Below are 24,191 nucleotides of genomic sequence, written 5' to 3' on the forward strand. Positions count from 1 at the left end.
GTTAACTCATCGTAAAATACACTTCATTCAAACAATTCAGTCAAATAATTGACGACGACAGTCCTGGTTTGTCTCCACAGTCACCTCTGGTTTGGTCCAAATAAATCCTCAGTTCACAGAGTAACGTGGAAATATCCAGCTGTGATGTGCGACTCTCTCTGCTTCAGGGTTTACACTCTACAGTTAGTCTGAGATGACCTTATTGACATGAAGGTGACACAGAACATAAAATAATCACAGCAGAAGCATCAGAAGGTCGAACCATCGTGTTTAACTAGATATCTGTAAATGTTACATATAAACTGCTGGTCCTCAATCGTAAAGTGACTGTTGAGGCAACGTCACTGTCGACGTCTGCAAATGTTTTATTTAAATAAACAATGAAACTCCAGGAGTCGTCCAGATAAACAAACATTTAACTGTTTAATTATTAGTATGAAGAGATAAGTCACACTTTTCATCAATGTTCCTCATTTCCCCTCTGTCTGTCTCCCTGTCTCTGTCTCTGTCTCTGTCTGTCTCCCTGTCTCTGTCTCTGTCTGTCTCTCTGTCTCTCTCAGTCTCTGTCTCTGTCTGTCTCTCTGTCTGTCTCTGTCTCTGTCTCTCTCTGTCTCTGTCTCTCTGTCTGTCTCTCTGTCTGTCTCTCTCTCTGTCTCTCTCTGTCTGTCTCTGTCTGTCTCTCTGTCTGTCTCTGTCTGTCTCTCTGTCTCTCTCTGTCCCTCTCTCTGTCTCTCCCTCTGTCTGTCTCTCTGTCTCTGTCTCTGTCTCTCTGTCTGTCTCTCTGTCTGTCTCTGTCTCTTTCTGTCTCTCTCTATGAATGTCATATAGACTATGTTGCTAAAGCATAAAGGGTCAATTCAACAGGACAAAAATACACTTCATAAGTTAATATATACATATATAAATAGAGTAAATAATTGTGTTCGTGTGCATGTTTCTGTGTGTGTGTGTGTGTGTGTGTGTGTGTAAAATAATAAACAATAATAAGTGATAATGAGAATAAGGATAGAATCAACAAACAGAAATAAATGAGTCTTACAGTCTTCACATTGAAACATGTCTTCATGTGTGACATGCAGTGACATGCAGTGACATGTCCTCCTGCTGGTTCCACAGCAGAGCCGTCTTCTCCCAGAAGGATTGGGATTAACTTGTCTTGTTGGAGGAAGTCGGGGATTTTTCTTTAAATTTGGGAAATAATTCTTCTCTGGGACAATTTGTGAGAAAGTGAGTCTCTCTCTCTCAATTCAATTCAATTCAAATTCGCTTTATTAGCATGAATGTTACAGAACTATGTTGCCAAAGCATCAAGAGTCAATGAAAACAAAACAAATACAACTCACAGAATCAAATATGTACAAATATAATACAATAAAAAATAAAAAAAGTATATATACATTTATACTGTATACCCTGTGTGTGTGTGTGTGTGTGTGTGTGTGTGTGTGTGTGTGTTTTGATGAACTGTCTCTCTCTTATACACAGATTGGGTGTCATTAGACACAAGACACTGTCTCTCTGTCTGTCTCTCTCCCTCTGTCTCTCTCTCTGTCTCTCCCTCTGTCTGTCTCTCTGTCTGTCTCTCTCTGTCTGTCTCTCTCTCTGTCTCTCTCTGTCTCTCCCTCTGTCTCTCTCTCTGTCTCTCCCTCTGTCTGTCTCTCTCTCTGTCTCTTCCTCTGTCTCTCCCTCTGTCTGTCTCTCTCTGTCTCTCCCTCTGTCTGTCTCTCCCTCTCTCTCTCTGTCTGTCTCTCCCTCTGTCTCTCCCTCTGTCTGTCTCTGTCTCTCTGTCTGTCTCTCTCTCTGTCTCTCCCTCTGTCTCTCTCTCTGTCTCTCTCCCTCTCAGGTTGACCTGTCAGTGAAGCCCCTCCCACCTCCTCCTCTGATGTCACAACTGTAAGGTGTGTGTGTGAGAGAGAGAGCTTATTTAAAGGGCTGACTCCCTCGCTGGGCGATCGACACCAGCTCAGCATCATCAGCTTACCGCCTGCTGCTTCCAGGGAATAAACTCTGAACAGTTTTCCTCAGAGACGTCTACTGGAGAAACAGTCAGTAAGAAGACTGATTTTACTGCTTTCTGACTGACTGTGACTTTTTAATTTAATGATTGACTGACTGATTTAAATCCAGAGAGACTTTCTGACTGGCGGGTCACAACTTAAAATGTCATAATAGACTTAATGACTGTTTTCTTTCCTACTTATACTTCTAACTACTTTACTAACTGGTTCACCAACTGGCTGATTGGTTTGCTGACTGACCAATAATTGGTAGGCTGGTTTAATTATTGTTTGTAGATTTATTCATTTTTTGTTTACTAACTGACCAGAAACTGGTTGACTGGTTTACCGATTGTTACCGACCATTTCTTTCCTTCTCTGGCTGCCAACTAGTTCACTAACTCGCCGTTTCACTTATTTACGGACTGGTTGACTGGTTAGTAGCATTTTTAGTGAGCAACAGGTTATGGCTGTTTTTTGTTTTTTTACTGCGTTAACCTTGAACATAATCACTTAACTTATGTTGAGTATACTTAATTTACTGATTGGTTTACGGACTGGTTGAATTATTGTTTTAAGGCTGATTCATTCTGTTAACTGTTGAACTGACTGGTTTACGAATTGATTGATGGTTACGTTAGTTGACCTTGTTTAAGTATTTACTGCCTGGTTACCAGCTGGTTTACACACTGTGTGAGTGGTTTACTGCCACTCTGACTAGTTTAAATCCAGTTTATTCTGATTTTGTTTTACAGATTTACTCAGTGAAAATCGTGGTATAATCATGCACAAATTTACTGACTGGTTTACTGACTGGTTTACTGAGTTAACTGTTGACCAAGCAAATCTACTCATTCTTAACTTCTTGACTGACCTTGTTTAAATGTTTACCGACTGGTTGGCTGACTGCTTTAGCCAATGGCAGCAACTGATAGTGCATGACTAGCGGAGTCCACTGTAGGCTTAGCAAGCTTGTTTAACTCTCCACTGACTGGTTGACCAGACGGTTTACCCATTGTTTGAGGGGTTTGTTAAATGGGTAGCTGGTTAACTTGCTGACTGGTTTCATAATTATGCATAGATGCTGGTGTACAGGCTGGTTTACTGAGTTAACTGTTGGGTTGATTCTTAACTAGTTGGCTGGTCTTGTTTAAGAATTTAATGACTGGTTTCCAGCTGGTTTACCCACTGTTTGAGTGGTTTACTGACTGGGTAAATGTTACTGACTGGATTCATCCAGTTTATTCTCATTTTATACTCAAAACATATAATTTTATTGACTCTAAATTAACTGGTCTACTGACAAAGTTAACCATCAGGTTGACCAGTTCACTCACTCTTAACTAGTTTACTGACCTTGTTTAGATGTCTTACTGACTGGTTGACTGACTTGTATACCCATTGGCTAACAGTTTTTAAAAGCTTATGACTAGTTTGATTGGAGATTGACCTTGATAAGCTGTTCAACTTTAACTGGTGTACCAGCTGGTTTACCCATGGTGCACCTCGTGGGTAACTGGTTTGATACCCATGTAAATAAACTGGTGTACTGACTGATTTACTGCGTTAACTGTTTGTCTCTTCACTCCACTCATTCTCAGCTAATTTACTGACCAGTTGACCGACTGGTTTACCCATTGACTGACAATTTCAGCAACTAATAGTTTATGAAGTTTATTTGCTTTTAGTTAGTCACTGGTGGACTGACTGACTGACTGACTGACTGACCAGTGATTGGTTGAGTATTTCACACATTGTTTTACTGGTTGACTGTTTTTTTCACTGCATCAGTCAGTTAATCAGTTAACCAGACAGTTCATTGGCTGACTGAGGTAACTTGTGACTCCCGTCTAACTTGCCTGATGGGGACAAACTGGTTTTCTAACTGGCTGACTGGTTTACTATCTTGCTGACTAATCTTTAGATTATGATCATGTGTCATGTGTATGAACTGCTGGTTGATTAGTTGGTTGTTGGTGAACAAACTAGTTAATAACTGGGCCTCTGACTGACTGTTTCAGTGCCTTACTTGGTGACTGATATCAGTTGACATATTGTTAAAGGACCCTCTCTCTCTCTCTTTAAACTCTTCAACTGATTTCTTTTTAACTCAGTGTCGTTACGTCCGAGCTAGGAGAACCTAGAGCATAACATGATTAAGCGGCCACCTTCCCTCACTCCCAAGCCACAGAGAACCGGAGACGCGGGTTTGTGCGTATGTAACAAACAATTTTATTTACAAAACAATAAAAATAATATGATACACAACTTAGGCATAAAACAGCATTGGCGTCGGGTGGGCCAAGGCCAAAATAACAAACATAACCCAACTAACTGAAGAACCGAGGCTGACCTGCAAAAGAAGAGGAAACCAAAATACAAAGTCTAACGTCCCTACTTACTCAAACAGGAGAAACGAAGGACAAAGCAATTGGCAGCCCGCCCCCACTGCTGCATGCGTAAACTGAACAAAACAGACGGGTTGGGAGTGGAGGACGATAACGAGAGACCGGCCCAGATGTTCCTCCATGTATGGTCCCCCTCGCGCTGGCTGGACCAATCGGGGCTGGATCCGGCACCACACCTGCAACACATCATCCACTCACACATTCATTCAGACACACCCACAGAGGCCTAGACCCACCCCTGGGTTGTAACAGTCGTGTCGAGCTTTGCTGTCTTGCCTTTAACTGGACGGATGTTGTGTTACTGCTGCTTTGTTGTGCGACCGCATCATTTTTTGTCCGTGAAAATTGGCTTAAATTAAAATGTATTATTAGGCCCGAGCAGGAACCGTGGCAGCGGCGGCACGAAAAATCTAATTTCTATAACTCCACTGTCGATGGTCGAATCTGCACCAGACTTGTCCTGTCACGCAAGTTTTAATCAAACTATTGAAAGTTATCAACAAATTAAAAAAACCAAAAATGCAACTGGTGCGTTTCCATGAACTGTTTTGAGGGAATGAACTGGGCTGCGTAAAGCAGAGGATGAGGACGACGCGGTGAAGGCTACGTGGCTACGTCACGCCATGTGAGTTGAATGTTCGCTACGTCAGAGTTTATTCGGCAAATCTGTTTCCATCAAACATTTTGCACATTAACTCTGATTTGCAATCGATAAAAACTACCACAAGACTGTAAGTCACACGCCACCTAGTGGCAGCAGGACATTACGTTGATTTATACTTCATGCAACAGCCCCTGCAGCTGGGTTGACATGAAATTCGGCGCACATATCTCACCATCTGTAAAAAACTCTCTTGGTGCCACTACCTAACAACAGAGTTAAGTCGGCCATTTTGAATTCTTCTGCTCATTTTTGCATGTGCTGTCTTTTAACGACTCGTCCGACAGCTGTGACCCGACTGACTTCATATTTTCACGGGCCAATCTGAACGTCTTTGTAGTGAACGGTTATTAAAAACTTGAGGTTTTGTTGAAGGAAAGTTGATGTAACTCGACATTAAATGATCGAATCTGCCCAAAACTTCTTGTTTGATGAGAGTCCCAACTTGAACACGTTAATATGCCAATATTCACCTACAGTCATAGCGCCCCCTAGTGGCAACAGGATGTGACATTGAAAATCAAAAGTCTGTCACTGTTTATTGTTGACTGGTTTTCATTTTTACTGTTTATGATCACATGTGAACATATTTATTGACTGTTTGTTTGTTTCAGGTGTTTCAGAAATGTCTCGGCTGTCTGTCCTGCTGCCTCTCACAGGTACACTGTTTATTAGTCCTATTCTGTCAGCCAATCACCACAGAGCAGTTACACACCTGCTGTAGTTTGGCTCTGGTGAAGAGTTTGAGGCTGCAGATTAATGTGATCTCTGTTTCTGTTTCTCTGCAGGCCTTTTGTTCCTGATTGCCTCGACGTTTGGCTCACAGTCCAGTGGTCAGTCCTCAGTGTTACCTGTCTGTCCTCGGTGTTACCTGTCTGTCCTCAGTGTTACCTGTCTGTTCTCGGTGTTACCTGTCTGTCCTTGGTGTTACCTGTCTGTCCTCGGTGTTACCTGTCTGACCTCAGTGTTACCTGTCTGTCCTCAGTGTTACCTGTCTGTCCTCGGTGTTACCTGTCTGTCCTGAGTGTTACCTTTCTGTCCTCGGTGTTACCTGTCTGTCCTCGGTGTTACCTGTCTGTCCTCGGTGTTACCTGTCTGTCCTCAGTGTTACCTGTCTGTCCTCGGTGTTACCTGTCAGTCCTCGGTGTTACCTGTCTGTCCTCGGTGTCACCTGTCTGTCTGTGTTCCTCTTACAGTGTTGTGTTTTGTAATCAGTCTGTTGTCATGTCTGAAAGTGCGACCTCTTCTTAAACAGAGCTCGAGCTCAATTAACCTGCAGGTCACACAGACTCTGTTAGATAAATGAATCCGACGAGATTCTGGAGGGACAAATGTCTCCAGAGGAAACAAACAGAGGACATGTTTGTGTTTGTGTTTGTGTTTCTAAATTAACTCTTAGACTTAGGCTGGATTACACCAACAGGGATTAACTGATAAACCTCATTAAATTGTTGTTTAAGTTTAAATTCTGCTGCACCAAACGTTTTAACTCTTTTAACCTCAGTTTAGTTTTACACATGAGATTTAATTTTAAACTCCAGTTCAGACTGTGAGGAGGTTCAACTCTCAACAAAGCTGTCGTATTTAAATGAACTGAGCAGAATAATCAAAGTTAGTGGAATAAAGTGAGGGACAGACTCAAACAGAGAGTGTTATGATGCTGCTGAACTTTTATCCAGATACCAGTCCAGTCAGTTCTGGATCTGACCCGGAAGCAGTGACACAGATGCAGCTGCACACAGATTAAACTCTTTAACTTTGGTTTACATTAATAAACTTATTATGATTGATTTTCGCCCATAGAGAAACTGGGATTGGCTCCATGAACCCCCTGAAAGGGGATAAAGCGGTAACACCCCGCGACCCTCGAGGACAAAGCGGTAGACAATGAGATGAGATGATTGATTTTTAACGGTGCAACAGAGCTCTGCTTCATTTTAAATCTGGATTTAAATCTGCAATTTTGTTTATTCTTGACATTTTTAAACCGTGTTTGTGAGAATTAGTACTTGACTTTATGGTGAACGGTAGAATTAGATTACGGTTCAGACCAGTTTCATGTGTTTTTTGTGTGTTTTTGTATTGTTAACATTATAAAATATTGTCGTTAGTTATCAGTGGGTCATGGTGACAGTTAGCCATGTAGAGCAGCTGTGACTGTTAAGGTTAGGTGTTGAATCCAGGAAGTAGTCCTGTTAGTGCTGCAGAGTTCATGCAGCACAACACAGCAGAGGACACAACACTCAGTGCTTCAAGGCCCAGTCACACGGGACTGTTGGTGCTGTCCAACAACGACTGCAGCTGTGTTGTTTTCTAGTTTCATCTGTGGCGAAGTGGATACGAAGCAGACAGCCGCTGCTGCTTCTTCTTCCTTCTCGTCATCTTCGTCTTCTTCTTCCTTCTCATCTTCTTCTCCTTTTTCTCCCTCTTTTTCTGTTTCTTTTCTTCTTGTCGTCTCCTTCTTCTCCTTCGTCTTCTTCTTCTTCTTCTCTTTGTTCTCCTTTTTCTCCTTCTGTTTCTTCTTCCTTCATCTCCTTCTTCTTCTTCTTCTTCTCCGTCCTCTTCTTCTTCTTCTTCTTCTTCTTCTTCTTCTTCTCCTTCTTCTTCTCTTCTTTGATGAATTATTTCTGTCGCTCTGTGGACAGGCCTCCCTGTGTGACTTGTCCTCAGAACTTTTTTCTGTGTTTATTTTGAGCCTGAATCATAAAAATGTCTGAAATTTAAAATAACCGCCGTCTTTTCTCTCTGATAGATGAAACAGATCCTGTGTCAGTCCCTCACAGAGCACATTTGTTTTTCTGGCTCTATTTCAATGGATTTCTGTCTCTCATGAATACCGTTATGTAACAGTAAACCCTTTTTACCCTCACTCATAAATCCACTTGATTTCTCCCAGTTTGAGTCATTTTTATCCTGTTAAAAAGGGTTCTGTGTATTATTTTATCTGTAAATGTATCACTTAGAAGTTAACAGCACTAAAAACCTGCTGAAAACATTTCTACCATACAATAACTTATTCTGCTACTTGAGTTTCTTTTATTTTATGAGCTTTACATGAAAAAACTACTAAAGCTTCGACCTCTCATGCACTAATTAAAAGCCACTCAGTAGTTTATTCTACAGTGAGCGGTAAATTAAGATATTTTTAGTTTATTAATTATCATCATGTGGCATCATCATTGACAGATGGAGTTTCATTGTTTTCTGTATTGGAAGCAAAGTCTATTAAAAAGTACCGTACATGCTAACAGACTCACTGAGGCCGCTCAGACTTGGTATCAACATCCGTCCTGAGTGACCAGATCAGATCTCACGTCCACGCTCTATATGAAATAAACCCGTCCATCACTGGGACAAACAGACTCCATGTTTTTACACAAAGACAGAAAGAAATTAATGTAGCACGTTTGCTGAATTTGCAAGAAGGCCCAAGTAATGAAGAATTTGTCAGAGACAGCGTTTCACAAAGTTTATAAAGTTTCTCTTAACTCAACAACTCACTAAATTGAGACATTTTTTAAGGGAGTCTGGTGATTTTCTCCAGAAGTACCCTACATTGGTAACTGTTTACTGTACGGTACTGTATTTCTAAAATTTGACATGTTTAAAATAAAATGTTTCTTCTTTCATAAATTGAGTGTAAATGGTGAAATCAGTTGAAACTGTTCAAACAGCTGCTAAATGTTGGCAGGTAAGACACGACAAACTGAGACTTTGTACAGGGAAAAAAACAACTAATTATATAACATTTAATGCTGAATTCACAAGAAGGAACAAATAATAAAAAAATTGTCGTTTCACAAAGTTTTTAAAGTTTCTCCTAACAACTCACTAAATTAAGCGGTTTTTTTAAGGGAGTCTGGTGATTTCCCCAAGAAGTAGCCTATATTGGCTACTATATCAATATTTGTAGAATTTGACATTATAAAAAAATCTTCTTCTATAAATTGAGTGTAAATGGTGAAATCAGTTGAAACTGTGTTCAAACAGCTGCTAAATGTTGGCAGGTAAGACTTCACTCACTCAACTCTTAAAATCACATGATTTGTTAATGGAGTCTGGTGATATTGTGGCGTTGGATCAGTTGAAACAGACACTGATTTTGTCGAGCTCACATGTTATCAGATGGATAAGACTCACGTTTCGGACATCGAATAGACGATATGGCACTAATTATTAAACTTCTGTGTAATCACCATGAACACCAAACTTTGAGTTGTGTTTCGGTCTAAAATATAAACGAGAGCGTTTGTTGGGTTTTTGGGTCCAACATATAAAAAGAAACTCAAATAAATCTCAAAGAAGAAAGTAGAGATGAAGGCAACAGACGTTATTGATTCTTATTTCAAACCTTTATTGTTGACAGATTCTTTCCTACACTTCCTGTCAATCATTAACGTTGATGTTGTTACTGATCAGTGGCGTACCCGGTGACCTGTGCGACCCGTGGAGCTGAGCTGACGGAGAACAGCGTGGTGGTTCTGTGTCCTCCCGACTGCACCCAGGGCAGAGTGCCTGTGTTCGGGACGGGGATCTACGCCTCCATCTCCACCATCTGTGGAGCTGCTGTCCACAGGTGAGACACCTGCTGTCTGTCTTCACTCTGGTTTTCTCCAGATTGAAGTTTTAAACGTTTGAATTTTTCTTGCTTTACTTCCCAACATGACTGATTGTATTCAGAACTGACACTCAGAACTTGACTTCAGGTTCTGACTGAAGGTCTGGAGGTTTGGTTGGAGTTTTCTGGTGTGGTTGGGTGTAGATTTACAGACACGTGGATCAACACTGTTGTGCTACCAGCAGCAGCTGCAGACGTGACATAATAATGAGCAGCGTGAGTCCTGCTGTCTGCTGAACCTCAACAAAACACCAACACCATGAAGGAATGTGCAGGAACGAAGGATTAATCCTTCAACCCTGAATGACCTCCCCCCTCCTCTGCAGAGGGCCGCGGGGGCCCCGAGAGGAAAACACTGACTTCCATCCTTCATATCTCCTCTTCAGTCGTCTGTTTTTGTTTCACACATCTCTCTCTGAAGTCTGATTCTCGTTTTTAAACCACGCTGAACAGTCCTTCCTGTTCCCAGTGCTTTATGCAGAGATCCAGGCTCAGTGTGGAGCCACAACAAGGCTTCAGCTCAGCCATGCTCATTCACACGGACTGTGATCTGATCTGGATCAAACCAGCCGAGATAAACTTCACTTCATTCACTCATCTCATGAAGAACATTAGATTTTTATCAATGTTGGAATGTAACTAAGTACTAAAACTCGAGTACTGTAGTCTGCTACTTTATACTTCCTCTACATTTATTTGATAACTTTATTTACTAGTTACTTTACAGATTACATTTTTAAATTGATTGATTTTCTCATCAATCAGGTAAAAAAACAGTGACTGTGATGATCAGCTGACTCACAGTACACAGTTTATACAGACGTACATGTCAATATATTATATTACAATATATACTTTGATACTTGAGTACTTTTACTGCCAAAAATTAATTTGATACTACTTTGAGGTTTTAGCTGTTGGTGGATATAATACTGATAAACAAGACTCATGTTGTAATAAACTGTAATCACAGTAAATTGTTCTGATCATCAGCTGACGACGGTGAACTGTTTCCTGTTTCGTGTCTCGGCTCTTCAGGGGGACGCTCGGTCCGTCTGGAGGCCCCGTCAAAGTTCACAAGCAGAAGGGACGACTCAACTACGTGAGCTCCTACTCCCACGGCATCCAGTCACAAGCCCTGACCCGCTGGACCGCCTCCTTCAGCCTCAGCAGTAGGTGGAGCTGTTTCGGTCATTAATCGATTGGTTTGTTTTTTTTGGATTGATAAATTTACTTTTTATGATTTATAGATCAAGCAATGAATCGATTAATCAAAAAATGTCAAGAGTGAAAATCACACATTGCTGTGAAGGACACATACGAGTCTCCACTCACGCTCCACCTACAGGCTTATTCAGGAGCTTTCAACAGAATCTCACCTGTCAGTTTAAACTTTGTGTTTTTCTGAACACTTTAAAATTGAGACTGAAAATTCATTTTTTAACTTCAGAACCAGAATTTTGCTGCAAATAAAAAAACAAACAAACCAACTCAGGCTCCACTTCTGAACTTCTTCTGTAGCTGTCCAGCAGATGTTGAGTTAAGCGAGCTTTACTGCCCTCTAGAGGCTAAAACCCAGTTAATACAGCTTTAAGTGTTCATTTCCTGTCCCTGCTAAGTTCCTTCATGTTCAGCCTCTGTAACGCTCAGGTGAGCAGAGATGTTAATGTTACTAGTCGTTAACATTATTCAGTGTTTTTGTCCAAAGATTAAACTTTTTAAAACTTTTTTTAAAGAAATATATTAAAGATGGCTGCAGCTTGTCTGTTACATATTAACCGGATTATTAACCAGGACAATCAGGTGTGGGGTCAGTGTGTGCCAGCTCTGCTGCCTCCTAGTGGACAGACAGAATCATTGTTTATGGCTTCAAACGATCCTTACATTGTTGTTGTGTGTGTGACCAGAACCAGTCAATGTTCCCCTGGAGTTGACCAGTGACACCAGTACCACCGCTCTGCCTGCTGCTGCACAACCAGGTAGGTTAATATACAGACCTGATACTACAGTACACTGTAGTACTGCAACTACTGAAACTCAAATTGTAAATACTACAAACTCTTAAATAACATCTGGAGATTGTATTAACCTCACGTAGACCAGGCCTTTATTTGAATATTAGGTTGTCCTGCTTTCTGATTGGTCATATTTAAATAAGAGTACTTCCTGTTTTCTGATCTGCTGCTGCTGATAAACTTCCTCCACTTTTAGCTGTCGTCTTGATAAATTCAGCATGAAGTCCATTTCGACAGCATTAACTCAATCAGTACAGCAGCAGAGTCACACTGGGGCCTTTATTTATGCTTTCTCTCATTAACAATAAGACTGTCCTCAGTGATTAACTCCGCCCAGTCCAGGTTCACCATCTTTTGATTGTTAATGAAACTCGACGTCCTGGAAAGATTTTTCAGATTTAAAACCCCATCAAGCTCAAGAAGCATTTTAATTTCTAATATGAAACATCTGCAGGAAGTTTTGTGGTTAAGAAACGCAGCTCAGTAGAAACAACTGGAGACAATTAGTGCTGTGAAATTGTGCATTATGAGGATAAAGTACAGATAAGTCCATCCTCCTTCCATCTTCATGCTGGTCTATTATTTCAGGCTCCGTCTTTATTTGAATAGCAGGCTTATTTAGGGAATTCACCGCAGTGACCCAGAGGTAAATAAACAGATGGTTCCTGCTGCTGTCAGAGTCGTCTTCTTCTCCCGAAGCTTCCAGACACAACAGGAGTGTGATGTTTCCACCAGACCAACTGTGAGATGACCTCTGTGTGTGTTTGTGTTGCAGCAAAGAAACCAGCGAAGAAGCCATCAGCGAAGAAACCTCCGACAGGCGGAAATAAAGGTATTCTGAAGTCAGGTTTTATCGTCAAGTAGCTTTTCACAAGCGGGGATTTTTCTTTGTGTTGTGCGTTAACGGTGAAAATAAACCAAGTAAGAGACGGAAAACAAGGAAACTACAATAAGGACGTGAACAACGTGTCTGAGCTGCAACTTGTTTCAATGCAGATGTTCGTAACGTGATAGAATGGAAATGTATACAAACATAAAGTGTGTGTGTGTGTGTGTGTGTGTGTGTGTGTGTGTGCGCGCGCAGACTGTCAGATGGACATCGCCATGGTGATCGACAGCAGTAACAACATTGGGCAGCGGCGGTTCAACCTCCAGAAGAACTTTGTTGCCAAGCTGGCGGCCATGTTGAGAGTCGGACAAACGGGACCACATATAGGACTGATCCAGGCCAGGTGACACACACACACACACACACACACACACACACACACACACACACACACACACACAGCTTCTGAGCAGTGGTGTAAATCAGGGGTCTCAAACTCAAATGATCTGGGGCCTCTGTTGACATCATCATCAGTTCAAGTGCTACAAGAAGACACAATATTTCTGAAAATGTAGTTTTTATTTCTGTTATTAACATAATAATACAGAAATGCAAACAGCAGTTGGTGCAGATGTTGTATCTTTATTTCTGGTCAGACACCTTTCAGCACTTCTGCAAACACCAGTAAACACGTGATGCACATTAGTTCGCTCGCCGTGGTAGTCTGTTATCAGTTACACTACTCGTCCAGCGTCGTTCTGCTTTTCAATAAATCAACAGTCTGACGATGGACGCTACGACCGGAGGTGTCTCCTCCTGCAGCAGCAGAGTCACAGGAGTCAGCACGTAGAGAGCCGACTGACACAACGATGACCAGGATTTGTTGTCAAAGCAAAAGCAAACACGTCTGTTTGGCGATATGTCAGATTTCAACTCACAACAGGAAACCTGATGATGTTAATGAGGGAACAAGAGTCGTCACCTGATGAGAAGTTGGAGATGTTCTTCATCTAACAGCTGCTTCTTCTTCACTTCTCCCAGTCTGAGACCCCTGCTGTAAATAATTAACAGATTCAGGTTGAAGCATAAAGAAATAAAATCTAAGAGCAGAATTCTGAACGTAAATCAGACGAATTCTGTAGATTTGTTTGTAAGTTTGTACTCGAGTATTTCCATTTTTACTTTATACTTGTACTCCACTACATCTGTGTAATCTGTGTGTGTGTGTGTGTGTGTGTGTGTGTGTGTGCACAGCGCCACTCCCCGGACTGAGTTCTTACTGATTAACTACACTCAGCCTAAAGAGCTGCTGTTTGCCATCAAGGAGCTCGCCTACCTGGGAGGAGACACCAACACAGGTGACACACACACACACACACACACACACACACACACACACAATTAATTTTTTTACACGTATTAAATGTCTCTTGGCCATTTTCAGCAGCTCAGCTGCTTTTGATCTCCATCCACAAGCTCCTGGTCGTCCTCTGGATGAAGTTTTAACCACTGCTCTTGACAGAATCGTGAAGTTTAACTAAATGTGTTCCTCGTTTCTTCAGCACGGTCCACATGTTCTCGATGGGGTTCAAGTCAGGACTTTAGGAAGGCTGTTCGAAACCCTCACTTCTAGCCTGGTCCAGCCGTTATGCTCACAGTTGATGTTGGGACCTGTAACTAACTCTCCTGACTTGTTCAGATCAATGCTGAGCTCCTTAGACTTTCCTTGAGACTTTCCCATCGTAGTGTTTGTGACTGAGTCCAATGGCTGTATCAAACGAGCCCTATTAAAATGATCAGCTGTTATCAATCAGAATCAGTCAGAAGAAGTTAAGATGCTACAAAGAACATTTGCGTCACACAACTTTCTATAATCACCTAAATTGATCGTTGCTGTATGTATATGATGTGTTTGTTCCACTTATTCCATCACAGAAACATGAAGCTGTAGAAATCACAGAAACTGAAGACTGACGTGATGAACATGTTTAATTAACACTGAGGCTGTACGATATGAGAAAAAGAGCAAACTAAATAAAGCATTTCATAAGAGGCGGGATGTGTTGAACAGTTTGAAAACTACACAATTTTAAAGAATCAAAGTCATTTTACAACAGTTACACAAAAATATTTAAAGTTTTTGTAGAATAAAATCAAATGATAGTTATTAATAAACATGTATGAACCCAGAAAGTAATAATGTTGTTGTCAGAAGTATTGAGTATAATTTTTTAATGTGAGTATTGTGTTGAAGTTTCAAATCTTGGTACGTCAGCAACGAGATAAATAAAATGGCCGACATCTTTAACATCAGGCATCAGGCAAACACAGTCCCCCTCTCCTCTTTAATCAAGATGAAACAAGAATCATTTTAACATCCATCAACTACACTTCCCATGAGCCTTTGGAATATGTTAATGATGTTAACATCATATGAAAATGTCTCTGACTGGTTTCTTGTCCTCGTGCAGGTAAAGCCATCATGCACACGGCGGAGACCTTCTTCACCCAGGAGAACGGGGGGAGGCGAGGTCATCCCCGGGTGATGATGGTGCTGATTGATGGCTGGCCGTCTGACGACCTGGAGCAGGCGGCCATGTTGGCCAGAGAGTCTGGCATCAACGTGTTCCTGGTGTCTGTGGCCAAACCGGCGCCTGAGGAGCTCAGCATGGTGCGAGACAAGGACTTCACCAGGAAGGTCTGCGCTGTATTCATTCTTAATCATTAAAGTTCAGCTGAAGGTTTTGATCTTCAACATGTTTCCATGACAACTGACGTCTCCTCCCTCCTCCTGCAGGCGGTGTGTAAAGACAACGGTTTCTTCACGTATTCGATCCCCAGCTGGTTCAGCACCACCAAACATGTCAAACCTCTCAGTCAGAGACTCTGTGCGCTGGACAGCTTGCTCTGCAGTAAGACACAAACACAACATGTTATAAGACCACAGGTAGTTTGTGTACATGTTTAATTCACGGTGGTAAAAAGTCGAGTGCCACGCTGAGAAAATGTGTTTTGAAGGTAAAACCTGCTACAACTCTGTAAACATCGGGTTCCTCATCGACGGCTCATCCAGTGTCGGAGACGGAAACTTCCAGCTGGTCCTGGACTTCCTCGCAGGAATCGCCAGAAGCTTTGACATCTCAGACGTGGGCTCTCGCATCGGTCAGCTTCACGGCATCACAATGATTTGATTGATTAATTGACGAGCTGATTGGCTGACCGACTGTGTGCTGGATGTTCAGGTGCGGTGCAGTTCACCTACGATCAGAGACTGGAGTTCGGCCTGTACGACCACTCGACCAAAGACGACGCCATCAACGCTCTGAAGAGGATCCCCTACATGAGTGGAGGAACGGCCACAGGAGGAGCCATCAGCTACGCCACCCAGAACCTGTTCAGGTAACGCCACCTCACACGAACCCATCCCATCTGGGGAGCCATTACCTCACACCAACATGTTCGGGTGACGCCACACAAAACGTGTCCAGGCTGGTGTCAACTGAACACGTTCTGGGTGGCGCACTTGAACGTGTTCGTGTGAGGTCACGTGACGTCTGTGAGACGACAGAAATAACTGAAGAAGCTACTCACTGCTGGAAGAAGTGACCCAGTCGCAGGGTAATGTTTGGAGGTCAGAGAGGGTCTCAGGTCATGTTCATTTTTTCTCCACCAGGCGGACAGGACCGGGCCGCAACTTCCTCATTGTTGTGACAGACGGCCAATCGTATGATGATGTCGCACGCCCGGCGTCAGCTGCACAGAAACAAGGTGCGTGTTAACAATAATAATAAAGAAACAACAAACAGTTTGTGTTAGTTCCTTCTAAAATCTGCATCTCTTTCAAATCACCAGGCATCACCATGTTCTCGGTGGGTGTGGCCTGGGCGCCCCTGGATGACCTCAGAGCGATGGCGTCGGAGCCGAAGGAGAGCCACACCTTCTTCACCAGAGAGTTCACCGGCCTCGCCGAGTTCATCCCTCTGCTGGTCCGAGGCATCTGCCGAGACTTCACAGAGAACAACTGAGGTCACTCGTGTGTTCTTCTGCACTTGTGATGACGACCGAACACAAAACTTAAAGTCTGAACCAGCTGGGAGACTTTAAGGTAGAGAAATATGTCCTCTGAACACAACAGGACACATTTGTACTTCTACACAACTGAGTCTGAACTTTCAAACAGCCTTTAAAGTTAAAACCTGACAAAATGTTTTCACAAAGATAGAAGCACACGCACACATTGTATATATACTGTACACATATACCAACCAATACTGATACATACACATGACGACACTTGTATATAAAAGACACACAACATAGAAAATCACATATATACCAAAAAGCCTTTTCTATTTAATGAAGGAGACGTTGGGAAATCAATAAAACAATCCTGTCACTGTGTTTGATCCTGCAATCACCTGTTGTACAATAAAAACTACAGTAAACATCGAGTGTCATTTTCTAGCTCAATTTTATTCATTTTAACTTTAAAGGAACTGGGATAAGCACTTGTGTAATTGGCTGAGGCAGAGACGCTTTGTCCTGCAGAGCTCATCTGAAGCTAAGGAAGCTAATTCACATCAAATAGAGACTAAACATGAAATCAACCCGACTGATCCACTAACAAACTGCTGATTAAAGCCAACAGAACTGGATGTCAGATCCGGTAATTATGACTTTGTATCTCATAGTTACAAGAAGTATTTACAAGAAAACAGTTTCGTCATTATGAAATTCAGATTCTGTAATTACAAAACTTGTAACCGCTAATAGAAATCTTGTAATTATAAGATTCTAAGTCAAATAACTTTATTTAATGTTAAATTTGATTGTTTTTCTTTGGGAAAGAAACATTTTTCCAGTTTTTCAAAAGTAATCTGAATTGCAGATTTTTCCCATAAAGACGACCTAAATTCTTTGATCCGAGGCTGAAATGTCTTCTTGTGATCCAGGTGAATTAATAACGCAGTTTCATTTAGATTTTGGACGGACTGCTCCACACAGAAGGCTTTGACAGTGAAACACGTCTAATAGTTGAGGCGCCTCGGCAGCCTCGGTGTTACAGCACACACCTCGTCACTGAAACATCCACAGTTCGATTCCCGGCTCTTTGTTTCACCGTCTCCTCACTGTGACTGTCAAACAGCAAAATATCAAACATTGTGTTACACTCTGTTCATTTGAGAGCACAGTTCAATACTTCATATGCATGAATGAGATTTTCTTTTGTTTTTATCTAAGAGTTGCTTTTTATAGAAATAGACTGAAACCTGATGGATGCTTTGTGTTTAAAGGGCTTAAATGACCTGTTTGGTTCTTTGCTTTGGGAAACGTGGTCCTGTTGGACCAGCATGTTCGGAGGAGACTTAAAGAACAGATAGAAAACATTGTGTAAATTAAACCTTCTGTACGATCTGGATGTTTAATGGTGATTCTGTCCTTTTTTCTGTATTTATTACCTGTTTTCCTTGTGTCTCAATAAAGAGTAGTTATTTTTACGCCTTGTCCATCGATGTCTGTCCTGCAGCTCAGTGAGACAGGAACATGGTGCCGTCTGGTGTCCAAACTGCAGATTACAACCTTTTACAGAAGAAACTGAAAAGTTTCACACTGAAAAGAAAAACTTGACTGCATCAAACAGACTCAGATCACTGGATAAACTGAGACATCAGCCAAATATGTGGCTCAACTCTTATTATTCCTTCATTATGTGGTTTACTAATGTCATTTTCATCTGTCATTTTGGTCACAGGCTCAATATTTTTATTAATATATCTATATCTCTATCAAGATACAGATATATAATTTTGTTATTTTAAACTTTATATATACATACATATATATGTATATATACATATATACATATATATATATATGTGTGTGTGTATATATATATATATATATATTTCAACAAGGAGAAAAATAAAATAAAACAAAAAACTAATGCAAAATTATATTTAAATTAATTGAATCAACATAAGTTTTAAGAGTTTTAAGCTTTTTTCAATATGTAAAACTATTTCCGGATCATTATAGACGCCATGACAGTTCGGTCACCTTTGAAACAACAACAACACATCTGTGAATATGAAACATCGACAGTATCCAGTCAGTTTTATCCTGGTTAAAGTTGGGTTGGACCCAACATGGCGGATCCGTGGAAGTTGGTTTGGACCCAACATGGCGGCTCGTCCCTCGAGCTGTTGCCTGGGAGACGCAACACAAACACATCCAGTACATGTTTCGGGTCACCTTCTCACCGGTCTCACAGGTGAGTGACAGCAGGTAACAGGTGTTACACAGAAGCTGCTTCATGTCTGATGAACGTCTCGTGCTCCGTGTTTAATCTAATGTCAGTCATTTAAATATGAACGCGGGAAAAGACTCGTTTAACTGTAGCTAGCTCACGGTGGCTACATTAGCATTAGCTCCTCACACTGGCCGGTCTACAGACCGCTGAGCCTGAAGCTAACGCTCCTCGCTGTGTTTTTATACGTGTGTCCTTGAAGACTCCACGTGAGTCATTAGGTTACCTGCTGCTCTCACCTGTTGGAAACTCACCTTACAGTTCAAACCAGATGTTGTAGTTGCATGAATGGACCCTTCAAGTGTCATTGTCATTTACTGAAACCTCATATTCATCAAAAAGGAAAATATTTCTGGGGGTTTCTGGGAGTTTAGGAAATATAAATGTTTTATATAAAGATTAAAAAAATATGTAATTATAATATTTAGATTGTACGCTTGTCTAACATTTTAAACTGAGTTCATATTTGGTTTTTGGTTATTTTTAGATATTTTAGATATTTCAGTGTCACTCAAAGCAAACCAGATGCATCACTGTTGGAACATAATGCTTGTTTTTCTCTTGTGTTTAATGTTAAATGTTTTTTGTGTTTGTTGTTTTATTGTCCTCTTTATCATGATCTCTGTTGCTGAAATCAAAATACCAAAAATATATTTGTTTAAATCAGTTTGTGTAAAATATATTTTTAAAACAGCTGATGTGTCTGAATATGTGCATGAGTTTTCTAAAACTTTATTTTGTCTAACTCATTATCAGCATTAACTTTAGGTCTGAACTCTGAAGTTAAACAGCCAAATTCTGGTGTTTTGTAGCCAGATATCAAACAAAGCAGCAGAGTGAAGAGGAAGAGGAGGGATCATGCCGAAGAAAGCGAAGAAAGGTGGAGGTAAAGGTGGAGGAAAGACGGAGGAGGAGAGACTGTTGTACCTGCAGCAGAGAGCTCAGGCTGAGGAGGAGATGGCCAAGCAGAAAGAAGAGATCCTCACTCAGTTTCTGAAGGTAACTCAGGTTGAGATTTGTATTTACAGGTGAACCGACAGGTAAACAGCTCAGCTGACAACCAAACTGTGTCTGGTGCTTCCACTGGTTTCATCACTCTAAACTGTAAAATAACATTTCAGCTGCTTTCATCTGAAACATGTCTGACGGCTCAGCTGACAGTCTGCGTATTTTTATCCACTCATTACAATTTAAGTAGCAGTTCAACTGTTTTCAATCACTTTTATTTACATAAAGAAATTAATTGATTAACCTTCAACTGACACTTTGATTCCTTTCAGTTGTTCAAATTTAACTGTGGCTTTAACACAAGCTGTTGGACATTTTAATCATTGTTCATTGAGAAGTTTCAATGTTTTTCACCAGAAACAAGAACATTCACATTTTCACAATAAAATGTCGCTCTTTCAAATCAAAATTCAGTTTTTATACTTGTGCATGAAGCCAATAAAGTATCCAGCCAACACCAAAAACAGATCAGTATTTTCTGTGTCAGCTCTTTGATGGTCCTCTGTTTGAAACCAGGACAAGTTGCAGAGGGAGGAGAGGAACACGGCGGTGAACCTGCTGAAGCTGAACGAAGGCTGGAGGTCGATCCTCCGTCAGACTCGAACCGCCGAGCTGCGTGAAGACGTCGCGGTGCTCAGTCAGACGTTTGAGAGACACCTGGACGCCCTGGACAGCGTCATCAGGGTGAACGAACAGCTCCTCCTTCTGTTGCTTCATGCTGGATGTCAACAAGTCTGACTTCCTGTTTGTTTGTGCTGCAGAGTCTGGAGTCCGACCTGCAGGAGGCGGAGCGTCAGTCCGCTCAGGTGCGGCGGGTTCACCTGCAGCATTTGGAGCGTCTGCGGGCTCAGCAACATAAACGGCTGACCTTTGTGCAGCTGCAGTGGGAGAACGGCCTGCAGCACCTCAGCTCCATGTTCAGCTCTGAGAGGTCAGTGTGAGGCTCCACAGCGCCCCCTACAGACTGACTGCAGGGTTCATTACAGCAGCACCAGAACCACCAACACACTGATGGTTAAACACTCCAGTGATCCAGGTTTCCATGTTAAAGTAGTGTGACTGCTTCAGTGTGTCCAGAGGAGCAGTGTGAAGGCTCAGACCGCCTCAAGTGATGTTGAAGGTTCAAGTTTGAAACAGAAACAAATGTGTTGGTGTGAAGTTAGAGAGACGTGAGCTGAGCGCACCTCTGTAGCTGCACATTAGCTGCTGCTAGCAAAACACACTTTCTAGTTGCATTGTGGGTAATGTAGGGACGGAGTTTTGACAAGAAGAATGTGTGGAATACAAAAGACGAAATCCGGTTCTGCTGTGTCCATTTTGATCAAAAAACTGTCCATCATGAGTTTTTTTCTCGTGAAGCTGTGTTTAAAGTATCAGTGTTGATGTTCACACTGACATCATGACGTTAACATCTCTGATGTCCAGACATTCATGAGCAACAGTGGAAGATAATCAGTAATCTGCAGACACACAGAGCTGAACGATAACACACATAAAGGAGCTGGTGGGAGGAAAGTGAGCGAGGAAGTCATGGAAATATGTCTCAGCACAGCTCTGATCGATCCAAACTCCATTCAGGGAACAAACATTTTAAAAGTAGTTCACTTGTCGTCTGGCCGACAGACCTGACAGAGTGTTTTTCCAAGGCGACATCATGATGTTATTTCAGCTTCTGATCCATTTATTGCATCAGATCACAGAGAAAGATCTTTTCATCTGGTAGTCTCCGTCTACCTGATGGTCACAGTTACTATTTATTGATTTTAATTTCAGTGGAGGCAGATGGACAGAAGCTCTGCAGCTGAGAACTGGGCCCCGGTCAGCCTCAGGTAGACGCTGACAGCTGCGTGCTGTGCAAGCAAATATTTTCTATATTTTCGCACCATGACAGAGGAAATAACTCTCCACACCAGCTGGTGGTGGTCGTCTGTATTCATTACTCTGACGTAATGATGGTGGACGTTAAGATTCAGATTTACAGGTTGAAAAACCTTGTTTACAAGAAGAAGAAGTGGTGGCGTCACTAAAATCCTCAGTTAGCATCACTGTGCTGCATGCTGATCTGTAATCTTTGTGTTTCAGGAAGCAGACGCAGGCGAGCCGTCAGCAGCAGCGAGCTGATCTGGAGGACGCCATGTTCTCTTTGGAGCAGCAACACAAAGTGGCGATGGAGGAGATCCACAAACTGTACGATGACAGCATCACAGCGCACGAGAGCGCTCACAACGACAGGGTATCTGACAGAAGCAGCTCCCTCTGTTCCTCCAGTCTGACGTACATGTGTCTGACAGACAGGTGTGTCTCCTGTCTCCTCTCTGTGGACAGGTAGCTGCTCTGGTCCAGGAGAACAAGAACAAGCTGGAGGAGAGGAGCCTCCAGAACCAGGAGCTAGTGAAGCTCTGCAGCGCTGAAACAAAGAAGGTCGATGATCTGCTCGCCAACAACCAACAACGCATCCAGAAGACCAACGCAGACATGAGGAACGTGAAGAGTCTGCAGGTCGGTGGAGCCGTTCAATCAATCATCTGATTTTAAACTGCGTCCACAAATGTGTCTTCACATCCTCAGAGTCAGATGTGAAGTTGAACAGAGATGGGTCCACGAGACGTTTAGCATGATGTCACGTAGCTTCGGATTGCTAATCTCCATCCTCTCCATCTTGTTTCCTTCCTTTGTCAGGATCTTGTCATCCAGCTGAGGGAGAGGCTGAACTCCAGAAAGACAAAGAACCAGTTGGTGGAGCAGGACCTGACAGCCGCCAGAGACCAGGTGAAAAGAAAGACTCTCGAGCTCCGGGAGCAGCTGACTCAGGCTCAGAAGGCGACGAGGAAACAGCTCACCGACCTCTCTGTCCAGGGCCACAACACCACCAAGACACTGGAGGCAGTCATCACCAAGGTGAAACATCTCACAGCCTGGTTGTTGTCAGCTGTCTGCTCTCTGCTCTCATTCACCTCTTCTCTCTGTGGCGCTGCAGGGCGAGAGGGTTCTGCATGTGGCCGAGATGTGTCAGAAGCTGGAGAACAAGCAGAGGAACGTCTCAGCATTGTTCTCTGCAGAGGACCACAGAACAGAGACGCAGCAACCAGCAGAGGTAGGACGTGATCAGAGCTGCAACGGTTCAACGATTAGTTTGATATTTTGATGATAGATGAGTTTGAGTAATTTGTTTTGTGATGTCAGCGTGAAAAGAGTGAATGTTTTGTGGTGTCTGTCCTCTATAACAGTAAACTGAAGCTTTTTGGGCTGTTGTTGAAACGCTGATCCACATTTTTCACTATTTTATCACATTTTAGAGACCAAACAACTAATTTATGAGTTCAGACAATAATCGACAGATTAGTCCACAAATAGCCACATTTTGGGTTGGTAAAGCGTCCGGAGCAGCAACAAAGTGAAAAAAGTTGAAACAAACAGACAGAAGCAGGTGAGCAGCATATGTAGTCCTCACCGACCTGTTTCCACCTGTAGGGGGCGTCAGCGTTCCCGGAGCTGCAGCGGGTGACGAGGAGCATCAACTCTGCCGTGCTGCAGCGAGAAGCTCTCAAGAAACACAAACACGACCTGACCAGAGAGAACCAGCAGCTCAGGCTCCTGCTGCGTCAGCACCTGGATGGCATGGCGGTCAGCGACAGCACCCTCGACGGACCCAACGCTCTGCTCGCCGTGACCCAGGCCCCGACCACCACGGCTCCACTGGACACCAACAGACGGCACACCGTCATCGAGGGCGTCCACGCAGTCAAACACTCACTGTAGAGCTATGGGACAAAACACTGGAATGTAAAGACGACCTGTTCATCATGAAATTAATGACACGACCTAACCGCCTGTTAAAGGTCCAACTTATACCATGTTTGACTGTTGAGTCTCATCCCAGCTCGTCACACACTGACGCTGGATCGGTCGATCGACCCAAAGCGTCAGTATTTGACTCAACAATCAACCATCTTTCAAGTTGGACCATTAAAGTTTGTCATTATCACTCAGTTTGATCTAAAGTTGTTTTCTTTGATGAAGTATTAAATAAACTGTAAATTCATGTTAAAGGTTAGAAATTAACATCTGAAGGTCGTCATCAGATCACCTCCATCAGGTCTGTTTCAGTGCCTCCAATCTGAACATGTTCAATCAAAGCTGCAACAAACAAACTGCTGTGTGTTCCTGAACGCATCATAGCGCTCGTTTGGACTCGTCAGGTTTCTTACAAGAACTGTTTTCATTATCGATTACCAGAGGTGTCAAGTAACTGAGTACAAATACTTCGTTACCTTACTTAAGTAAAAGTTTTGGGTATCTATACTTTACTGGAGTAATTATTTTTCAGCTGACTTTTTACTTCTACTCC

The 24,191-nt window shown here is 42.3% G+C and overlaps 2 protein-coding genes and 1 long non-coding RNA gene across 8 annotated transcripts; 2 read left to right on the plus strand and 1 right to left on the minus strand.

Annotated features, from left to right (window-relative positions):
* The first annotated feature begins 1,952 nt into the window (after positions 1-1,952).
* On the plus strand, positions 1,953-16,979 carry coch (coagulation factor C homolog, cochlin (Limulus polyphemus)). Of its 2 annotated transcripts, none has more exons than XM_084381366.1 (15): positions 1,953-2,049; positions 5,681-5,725; positions 5,855-5,899; positions 9,486-9,642; positions 10,723-10,856; positions 11,592-11,663; positions 12,475-12,531; positions 12,784-12,931; positions 13,783-13,886; positions 15,000-15,226; positions 15,326-15,440; positions 15,547-15,690; positions 15,771-15,927; positions 16,202-16,296; positions 16,381-16,979. In XM_084381366.1, exons 2-15 carry the CDS (start codon positions 5,692-5,694, stop codon positions 16,551-16,553), a joined length of 1,662 nt encoding a protein of 553 aa, XP_084237492.1. In that variant the 5' UTR covers positions 1,953-2,049; positions 5,681-5,691; the 3' UTR covers positions 16,554-16,979. The 2 variants fall into 2 exon arrangements, with proteins under 2 accessions (XP_084237492.1, XP_084237493.1); XM_084381367.1 differs by having other exon boundaries at positions 1,954-2,045.
* On the minus strand, positions 15,299-23,387 carry LOC311273997. Of its 3 annotated transcripts, none has more exons than XR_014624715.1 (9): positions 23,299-23,387; positions 17,988-18,094; positions 17,835-17,893; positions 17,601-17,663; positions 16,388-16,534; positions 16,120-16,281; positions 15,791-15,864; positions 15,554-15,695; positions 15,299-15,435 (listed from the first exon to the last, which is right to left on the minus strand). It is a non-coding gene; the product is annotated as an uncharacterized lncRNA (long non-coding RNA). The 3 variants fall into 3 exon arrangements; XR_014624716.1 differs by having other exon boundaries at positions 17,988-18,108; positions 23,299-23,379; XR_014624717.1 differs by lacking the exon at positions 23,299-23,387 and adding an exon at positions 19,090-19,639 and having other exon boundaries at positions 17,988-18,108.
* drc2 (dynein regulatory complex subunit 2) lies at positions 18,691-23,832 on the plus strand. Of its 3 annotated transcripts, none has more exons than XM_084381369.1 (9): positions 18,691-18,799; positions 19,648-19,834; positions 20,360-20,527; positions 20,605-20,774; positions 21,926-22,076; positions 22,169-22,342; positions 22,523-22,741; positions 22,821-22,937; positions 23,315-23,832. In XM_084381369.1, the coding sequence occupies exons 2-9, from the start codon at positions 19,694-19,696 to the stop codon at positions 23,600-23,602; spliced, it is 1,428 nt and encodes a 475-aa protein (XP_084237495.1). In that variant the 5' UTR covers positions 18,691-18,799; positions 19,648-19,693; the 3' UTR covers positions 23,603-23,832. The 3 variants fall into 3 exon arrangements, with proteins under 3 accessions (XP_084237495.1, XP_084237497.1, XP_084237496.1); XM_084381371.1 differs by having other exon boundaries at positions 18,719-18,799; positions 19,652-19,834; XM_084381370.1 differs by having other exon boundaries at positions 18,737-18,813.
* The last annotated feature ends 359 nt before the right edge of the window (positions 23,833-24,191 follow it).

This window comes from Pagrus pagrus, assembly GCF_965226575.1.
Source record: "Pagrus pagrus genome assembly, chromosome: 18".
In the NCBI taxonomy this organism is placed as follows: Eukaryota; Metazoa; Chordata; class Actinopteri; order Spariformes; family Sparidae; genus Pagrus; species Pagrus pagrus.

Bases quoted from the DNA above. Each gene is read 5' to 3' on its own strand.
- coch (XM_084381366.1), top strand. From the start codon at position 5,692: ATGTCTCGGCTGTCTGTCCTGCTGCCTCTCACAG. The intron at 11,664-12,474 runs GTAGGTTAATAT...TTTGTGTTGCAG, and splicing joins GCCTGCTGCTGCACAACCAG to CAAAGAAACCAGCGAAGAAG. The intron at 12,932-13,782 runs GTGACACACACA...GTGTGTGCACAG, and splicing joins ATAGGACTGATCCAGGCCAG to CGCCACTCCCCGGACTGAGT.
- drc2 (XM_084381369.1), top strand. From the start codon at position 19,694: ATGCCGAAGAAAGCGAAGAAAGGTGGAGGTAAAGGTGGAGGAAAGACG. The intron at 20,528-20,604 runs GTGAACGAACAG...TTTGTGCTGCAG, and splicing joins CCCTGGACAGCGTCATCAGG to AGTCTGGAGTCCGACCTGCA. The intron at 22,343-22,522 runs GTCGGTGGAGCC...TTCCTTTGTCAG, and splicing joins GGAACGTGAAGAGTCTGCAG to GATCTTGTCATCCAGCTGAG.